The sequence below is a fragment of the Notothenia rossii genome, assembly GCF_949606895.1.
Source record: "Notothenia rossii genome assembly, chromosome: 8".
In the NCBI taxonomy this organism is placed as follows: Eukaryota; Metazoa; Chordata; class Actinopteri; order Perciformes; family Nototheniidae; genus Notothenia; species Notothenia rossii.
The window spans coordinates 42909111-42918482 of NC_136906.1; the positions used below are offsets into that span (position 1 = coordinate 42909111).

General features: G+C 40.0%; 1 protein-coding gene across 1 annotated transcript; it reads right to left on the minus strand.

Annotated features, from left to right (window-relative positions):
• Positions 1-109: 109 nt before the first annotated feature.
• Positions 110-7586, minus strand: rpl7l1 (ribosomal protein L7-like 1). Its single transcript, XM_079642368.1, has 6 exons — positions 7472-7586; positions 6983-7091; positions 6707-6870; positions 5190-5327; positions 5000-5109; positions 110-669 (listed from the first exon to the last, which is right to left on the minus strand). The coding sequence occupies exons 1-6, from the start codon at positions 7483-7485 to the stop codon at positions 461-463; spliced, it is 744 nt and encodes a 247-aa protein (XP_079498494.1). The 5' UTR covers positions 7486-7586; the 3' UTR covers positions 110-460.
• Between the last annotated feature and the right edge of the window lie 1786 nt (positions 7587-9372).

Consider the following 9372-nt stretch of genomic DNA (forward strand, 5'->3'; position numbering starts at 1 on the left):
ACAGGTGAGTATAGAGTAGTATTATACATTAGGGCTAGCAGTGGAGTAGGGAATCCACATATCAGGTCCCCTGTGGAAACCAGTGACAACTCATCTTGTGTCAAACATATTTCATTGGGAAAAAAAGGGTTTATTGTAAATACAACATATTAACAATCATTAACCAATATTAACACACTGAAAACTATTAAATTATTTTTTGAAAGATTGACTGCGAGTCCAGTCTGACTTGTATTTCCTTGTGATGTCTCTCAGCTTGGAACCAGAAAAAAGGCCTTACAGATATATTTATATGAAATAGGACTCGGGGTGAAATACATGAGCTTCTCTACCAAATAAACAAACCAAACACATTTTGTTATATATATATATATGTTATATCTTGTTTTGTTGGCATTTGCTTGGTAAGAAATAAAGCATCCTTATAGATTCGACAGAGTGTCCATCTTGCATTGGTCCCTCAGTTGAGTTGTCTGATGATAGCATTAATGTCTGTATTGCGAAATCCAGGATTTCCCAGGTCCTTCAGAAGCCCAGCCTTATCCTTGGCAGCATGACGAGCCACTGACAGCTTGAACGGCAACAGGAAGTTGTTGGCAGCCCGGAAGCCTTTACCAACCAAGTAGATCTCGTGAATCAAGTCCTCCAAACAGATGATACCATGTTTACCTGGGGAAAAGTGGTAGAGGAGTTGAGTAATGGGAAGGAGTGTCAAAAGGACAGAACGAACATGCAAATACAAGCTATGAAGAAATGCTTAACACCTTCTGTATTTTTCATAAAGCTTAATAATATAATAATTTTTATTCCACTCTTTATAATTGTTTTAACCTTAATTCATTAGCCAGTCTAAACCCTAAACTTGTTATTAAAGACATAAAAATACAAACATTACATTTCCTTATTCTGCGTCAATAGATGAACAATATTATTTATTTAATGTAAACCTTTACAACTATTTGCTCGATGCTATACTATATTGCTGACGACACGACCGTCACCGGCCTGATCACCGACGGCAACGAGACGGCGTACAAAGCGGAGGACAGACCCCTGATATCTTGGTGCCAGGAGAACAATCTCCATCAACGTCAGCAAAACCAAGGAGCTGATTGTGGATGATAAGAAGACAGAAGGGACAGAAGGACACGCAATTATAAGGAATACAGAGGAGAGAGTCAGCAGCTTTAGGTTTCTCAGGGTTGACCTCACTGAGTACCTGACATGTTCTCATCACAACCGTGGAATTACCCAAGTATCTTGACAGCGGCTCTTCTTCCTCCGCAGGCTGCGGAGATTCAATCTGATCTCCAGGATACTCTGCAACTTCTACACTTTTACTATGGAGTGTATCCTGACCAGCTGCATCCACTTATTTTATAACAAAATGCAGTGTTTTGGGCCACTAGTTTCTTTTGACTTTGTTTTTGGCATATCTTATTCAATATAACCTATCTATAATTTACTTATTTCTGCACTTACTCGCATACAACTCACTTGCAACACCTTATTTATATTTTTGCTTGCAATATTTAATCTTGAATTGCTTTGTTGGAGTAGCCTAGGCCGTACGATTTTTAATGCCAAAGCTACACTGTAGCTATTTTTCACTAGGGATAGTGCAAATACAAATAACATTTTTGAATCCTTTAAATACCTTCAAGTATTTCAGCACACACGCTTTAAATGATCCTTTGAGTGGATCGAATGTAACAATCAGTGGTTAGCACTCACTGATGAGCATGATGGAAACTTTAGCCTAATGCAGGGCTCGACAGTAACGGTTGCCATTGGCAACCATTCAGAAAGAGATAAGGACAGCAACAGCAAAATGTGTTCCCCAAAATAGATAAATGTTAATTATTTGTTGTATTAAGAGTGATATTTAAGGATTGTTGTGACCAGTCGGAACCTGATGCTTAAGTTGCACGTGCATTGGTGTGATTACGGAGCCAGAAAGCGATGCACTTTTACTCGCGTGCGCCGTGTGTTTGTTTTACAAAAAAAGGCGAAGCAAATTAAGTTGTTTGACTGTGGGGTAAAAAGTCCGGCCAACCCGTCAACATCTCAAACGAATGTTCAAAGTGATTCAACTGATAAAGCGCAAGGTGAACCCGAACGAAAAGCAAAGAGGACATCTGTAAGGTCTTTGGACACTAAATATATATGTACATTCTGCTACGTTGTGCATTCACTTCCGGTAAAAGTTCCTTCAAAATAAGAGTCCCGATCTTATTACTACCAAAACAAAAGTGCAAAACGAAACTTTACCATAGGACAATATTGGCATACTACGGAGCCCTTAAAGGGACATGGAAAAAAAAGGAAATAGAGAAAAAAATAAAGTCAGGAAAACGGATTCGTTTCTCGTGCGCACGAGAAACAAATCCGTTTTCCTGACTTTATTTTTTTTGAGAAAGTTACCGATGCACCAAGGAGGAAGTGGAACACACATTAGACAACCATTTCATTGCAGACGGTTATGTTTACGTGGGGAAATGACAGAGCATACATTATTTGAGATAGACTATATTTTGAAGTCAGACTTAATTTTAAGGACATTTCGGCCAGAGGTGCAGAGCTATTGGTTTAAGCACCGGATTGGCAAAACAGGAGAGTTTGTAAACCAGTCTGCTTTGATCTATGAATTAATGTCCGTGACTCGCAGAGTACCTGCTTCCCCCGCAGCTTTTTTATAGCGAAACAAACACTCAAAACACACACACACACACAGAGCCCCGTTGACAGTTTACGTCGGCTGGGCAGGGTGAGATTCCCGGGCTGATTTTTAGTCCTAGTCCGCCCATCATGCGTCCTGATGACCAGCGATCTCCTCCATAAAACTAATAAAAGGGGGAGTAATCGGGCAGTTCGGTGTGTGTGTAGAGGTGTGTGTGGTTAAAACAGCCTGTGATCCCTCTTTATAGCTGTTCAATGAAGGTAAACACAGAAGGCGGTGCGTAAAAGCTCTTTGAGCGCTGGTGCTGCTCTTCTCTGAGTTACACGTCTCGCTGCCTCCTGGAGTAACCACACACCCCTGGCCGAAATGTCCTTAAAGTGAAGTCTGAGTACGAAATATATCTCAAATAATGCACTGTCATTTCCCCACGTAAACATAACAGTCTGCAATGAAATGGTTGTATCCTGTGCGCTTCACTTCCTCCTTGGCGCACCGGTAACTTTCTCCCCCAAAAAAAGTCAGGATAACGGGTTAGTATCGCACGAGATACTAACCTGTTACCCTGACTTTTTTTTTTTCTCTTTTTTTTGTTTTTTCATGTCCCTTTAGGGCAGGGGTGGGGAACCTCCGGCCCCCGGGCCGTATACGGCCCGCGAGACAATTTGATACGACCCTCGAGGTAATTTATAAATACACGCAAAAAAGAAATCTAGACCGCAAAAGAATTAAACAAGCGAGAGCCTGTTTTTCCTGGCCAAGATCAGGGTCCTTGAACACAACACGAGCCTAACGTGTCATCACGTGGTATATGTCCATGGTCTCGTCTGACAGGGGTGCAGTTCTGTCGGAGAGCACGGCTCCGGCACTTCAGATAAGGAGCATGCCACATGCCGCAGTTTTTGCGTGGCTGTGTCTTTAGTTGTGAGCCCAGTGGCGATTTCTCCATCTGTCACACTGATCATACAGTCAATAACTTTGTTGTTATTAGCATCTGGTTAGCTAGTTATGCTAACGAATATAAGAAGCTTTTTCTACAACCATTGAGGTAAAGGCACATCTTTATATGATCATTATAGTTATAAAAAAATAAGAGAATAAAGTAAACAGGTATAAAATACTTTATGACAGTAAAAAAAAGTTGTTATTAATAAACAAGAATACAGTTTGAAAGGGGAGTGATTTGTAAAATATCCATAAAGAAAAATAAATCTCCTTACAGTTCCGTTTCATATGGGTGTTGAGAGATGTATCCATAGATCTCTTAATGTTGCTCTCAAAGTGCACCAGATTGATGCTTTTAACTTCAACATTTAAAAAAAAATCTTCCCGGAGGAGCATGCCCCCATACCCCCCTAGAGGAGGTTAGGTCCCCCCCCCACTTTAAATCATGTTCATATGGATAGGAAACTAAATTTCACACATCTTGTGTCCATATATTTCTGTTTTGGTGGTCATGCCACAACCGTGCACGCATACGTGAGTCATGGCAAGATATCTGGATTAAGAGGTTGCTTTTTCTTTGCACAGCATGAAAGAAAGGCCAAATGAATGGGCTGTGATTTTAGTTTTTTTAAGCAGCGGTAAATAATTTATACGGCCCTCGGAGGATGTTGAAATAATTGAAATGGCCCTTGAGAGGAAAAAGGTTCCCCACCCCTGCTTTAGGGGCTCCGTAGCATACAAATATAATCACTTATATAAAAAGGTAACACATTTTAAATATAGTTAGACATATTAAAAGGTAATTTACAGCATTAATCATTAATATCTAATTCTTGTCTGTGAATGCTTTTCATTTATTTAACATTAGAAATGTATTAGTCTGGCCAATCCAAGACTTCAATGCTGAAGGGCCAATGGGTCTATGGTGGGGGTCAGCACAAAGGTCAAGAGAACCCACATTTGAAAAGGGAAACAACGGATGACAAAACTAGTGACTTGCTCAATTCATTTGTGAGGGATCTGTGAAGAACATGATAACAGCTGCACTACTGGTATTTTGTATACCAGCAATTGAGGGTGGACAAGTTTACTACCACTTTAGTTTCAAATAATTGTGTTAATTACTTATTGTAAAGCATTTGAACATTCTTTTGTGTCACATTGTTCATTATTAAGTTGATGTATAACTGTATAGTATCTTAATTATTTAAGATATAAGGTGACTAAAAATGGCAACTGTATTTTCAGTTTTGGCAACCAAAAGCTGATGCCTGGTTGCCAGCCTGGCAACCACTTTTAAAAGTTAGCGTTGAGCCCTGTTGATGTGTGTGCTGGTGGTGAGCCTGCCATCATCATGTGGCTGAGGAAGAGACTCACCCATGTGTTGCTCAATGAAGGTGTTGTCTGTGAGAGGAACTCTCCTCCGGCCAACCCTAGTCTGTCCTCTCTTCAGGACGAGCTCACGAACAGACTTCAAGTTGGGAAATCTGTTGGAAAAATTACATAGGTTTATTATAAGCAAAACAAAAGAAAACTACGCTTAACATTTCAGTCACTCATCACTCACCCCCAGGCCACATAAGGCTCCAGCATCTTCATCATTGCTACTGAGGTCTTGTTGATTTTGACAAAGGTCCCGCTGAAGATCTTCCTCAGCCTCAACATGTGAACCATCTTCATCACCTTTGGACTGACACCTTTAATCCTAACAGGAGAACATCATCAAGATTAACAAAATAGAATGAGATGTATAATATTCCATCACATGTCATTTGGTAGACACTTTTATCCAAAGCGACTTATATACATTAAGTATAGTGGACAATCCCCACATGAGCAATCTGGGCTGAAGTGTCTTGTCCAAGGACACAATGACATGCAGACTGCAGTGGGACTCAAACCAGTGCTCCTCTGATCTGAAGATCAACGCAGTAGCCCACTGAGCCAGTGGGCTACTGCAATAGATGAGTCGGACTGGGAATTAACATTGCACTACATTAAAATATTTCAATTAACAAATCATAACCATAGACGGCATTTAAATCTCAACCAACATTAAGAACTAATTCAGGAAAAATGTTGCGCAGCAGACACCATCGCTGTGAAAAGTCAGGCATGGTTTGGCTGTGGCTTGCAGCGTACACTCTTTGTAGGAGCATATTGCTGTACAAAAAAGGCTGCTGTACAAAAAAGATACATGCGGACCATGAGTAGTGGAGATTGGGCATCTTGACTGTTGCATTTGCAGTTAGCTGCAAAACAGTCGTTAAATTATTCATTGAGGGCTGGAAGCAGCAGCATTGTCTGTGTGCACTAGAGGGAAACCGCAGTAGTTCGGGGGGACTACATAGCCATATTCACTTTAACCTGTGTGAGAGTCACGTTTTATAGCACTATGGATGATATAACAAAATATATCTCTTGGCAGGAGGTGAGACCGGAGACGTTGACAAACTGCCCACGACATATTACTCTTTGAGTTTTGGTTGGTTTTAGAATTGTGACATCCTTAAAAAAGGTGCACAGAGTTGCTCTTACTATCCACTTGGGGCATATGTCAAGTTAATCTCCAGCCTTTTTGAAGATCCTGTATTCTTCATTAAAGGTAAGGTAGGTAATTCACTTCAGAAACACTTGTTATATTCCATGGAATGCTCTTAACATCCCAATAGCAATGAATACATTAAATGCTTTGAAAATAAACATATACAAATATTTCATCTGCGGAAGCCACGGCGCTGTAAAAAGCAAGTCCAATCATCTGAGCCGGCCCGGGTCAGATAATTGGATGGCCTACCTGCCTGTCAGCCTTCCATCTCATGCACAAACTTATCTCGTGCCCTCATGTGTCATGGGTGCGTTCGTGTGTGTTGGAGGAGGGGCCCTGTAAGGAAGTCTGAAGGAAGGGGCAGATTTTTTTCGACTGTGTACTTTCAAATTCTAGCGCACTCGAGCTTGTTTCTCCATTCTTACCTTCAAGTCCAATTTAAAACAAGCTGAATTTAAATCGACACTCAATCTTAAAAAGGGAAGTCCTGAAAGTTAGAGCCAGAGGAGGCAGGACAATCCTCTGACAGTACTCACTCTCTGATGCGCACAGCGAAGGCCAGCCTGTTCTTGGCGGAGGGCAGGGGCCCGGGGGGGCGCTGCTGACTCCTCTGGATGCGAGTTTCATCACGATGCTTCCTGTGGCTGTCTTTCAAGAAATCTTCTAATCGTTTAAACTTTAATGGTTTTCCTTTTGATATCTGAAATGGTGTAGACATGGGAAACATCCAGCAGTACATTAAAACAAGTAGTATGCACAGTTGAGCCTGCATCAGGTGACTGTTAACACTTTCTTACAGCCTGCTCTCTTACCTTTCTCTTCTCGAGCAGTGCTATCTTAGCCTGAGTGGCTTTGATGGCCTGGTATGCTTTCCTCTTCTTCAGCAGATACTCAGGAACCAACTTGATCACCTTCTTTGACCTGCCAACAGGAGCACACACACTGATCAACAGATATACATGTGTGTGCATGTGTGTACATGCAGCTTCAGCTTTACGTGTGGGGATTATGTAATCTATCCAAAGAACATACAGCATTAAACTACCAAGAACACACTACAAACAACTAGTTTCGGATATTAACTTTAAATCACGCCATGATCTCTCCGTGGAGTGGACTCGTGAAATCCGGATTCTGCAAACTTCTTCTAACCATGACAACGGCTTCTAACAATTATTGCGATCAATATGGCTTTAGATTCAACCGGTAAAACCTTGACTTGTTAAAGAGACTCGAAACAAAACAAATGCAAGCAGATAAAGAACGGATTGCGATAGATTACATTGAACACAATTACATACTCAGTTTCGGCCATGGTGGTATCTGGATGGTTAACAGTCGCTCGGAGATGACGTAAGAGCAATTCGAGTTTTATTTTCCCGGTACTGCAGTTACTACAGTGCCACCCAGCGGTCACGTCACATGTATACAGGACAGTAAAACTGAGAATACAACCAATATGGTCCTCAGCCTTTCTGAGGTAAAACCAGCCTGTTTTATTGACAATGATATGTTCAGAATTCTTCCCCTGCTTTCAACTTATTGATGTCTAAAATAAAATCATGATATCCGTATCTGTGGAAACGCTGTAAGTTGAGACTCAGAGTAATATAATAGTAAAGTGTTCAAAACATATAATCACTATGTAAAGGTCGTCTCTGTCATGTTTTTTAACAACATGATTACAAATAACACATACGAAGATTATCAATATGACACATTCATAAAGAACATCAGGCCATTATTAACATCCAGATGCTTCTGTAACAATAAGGGGTTGACACAGTTGTATGGACTCATTCTGTACAGTAATAAAGTGGGATGAAAGTCTCTTTAATGATGTGTAAAAGTACATTAAAATATGTAATGCAGAGCTTAATGGAGACGCATTGTATTGTGTTTGTGAAAATAAGACATTTCAGTTTTTAACAGCTTTCTTAAAAAAAAAAAAGTTTTAATTTTAGGCTAAATAATGTAACTCCACACAATACGTTTCAAACATCAGGATATGTTGCTCAGACATGTATTTATCACATGATTTAAGTATGGTGACATGAAAATGAACAGCATGCCCAAGATATCTGCTCAGATTTGAATTCCCATTTGCTGAACTGGAGTTAAGCTGCAGAACAACCTGTGAGCTTAAATTATTATAGGCTTATTGCTTTGGCTGTTTACTGAAATCGGCTTTTAAAAAAGTGTCAAATAGCAGCACTGACCTTTTTACCTTTTTCCCTCAATGCAAACGTAAAAAAGGAAAAGGTAAGTGGATAAACCATGTTTAAATGTGTGACAAAAATATATACCAAAGCTTCAAACTAAAGATTAGCATAGTATTAAAAACATTTTGTGGTTGAGTGCAATTTAAATCTCAATGTGATCAAATATGTGTTTATAACAAATAAAAGCTTTTTTCCTTTGCTCTGCTGCCCCTTCCACCTTCATCTCCCCTGTTGCTCCCCCTTGTCCTCCTTTCTTTTTCTGTCCTCATTAACTATTCTCAAATGTTTTGTCTCCTAACACAGTTGTCCTTTCTCTACTGTTATCCTCCACCCTCCCCTCTTCTTCCTCTTCTTCCACCCTGTCCTCCTCTGCCTCTGAGTCTACATGGCATCAGAGGCCTGGCCAAAGCAGGGGGATTGTGGCCTCAGAGCTCCATAAATCCAGCCTGTAATCAGCATATCCCGGCGATAATGAGCAGGATATGTTCTCACCTCCCAACATGAGAGATGAGTTGTCTTTACATGGAAGCATGAGCAGTAACACACACAGCCACAGAGCCTGTAAATAGAGATGCACCCGTGACTAGTCTGATAATGTATGTCATATCATATGAAAATATGTGATTAGCCAAAATGGTTATAAATATTAATATAAATATTAAGAAATAAATTGAGCTTGAAATATTGAAGTGGAATCCTGAGTGTAAACTGTGAAAATGATATAGTTTGAAAAGCTGCAAGTGTTTAGTTTAATATTAGGAGTTGAGCAGTTGAGATTGGTTTAGATTGTTGAACTTCAACAAAAATAAATAGACATTGTTATCAGTTTATGAAGGAGCAAATAATTTGAAAGCCCATAAAACCACATTCTGAAACTAGAAATGTTGAGTACTTCCTCGTTTTTAGTTAGAATTTAACATTGTGGATCCAACTTATTCAGAAAATTATAGATGCCAACTTACATGTGTTTTGCAAGTTGC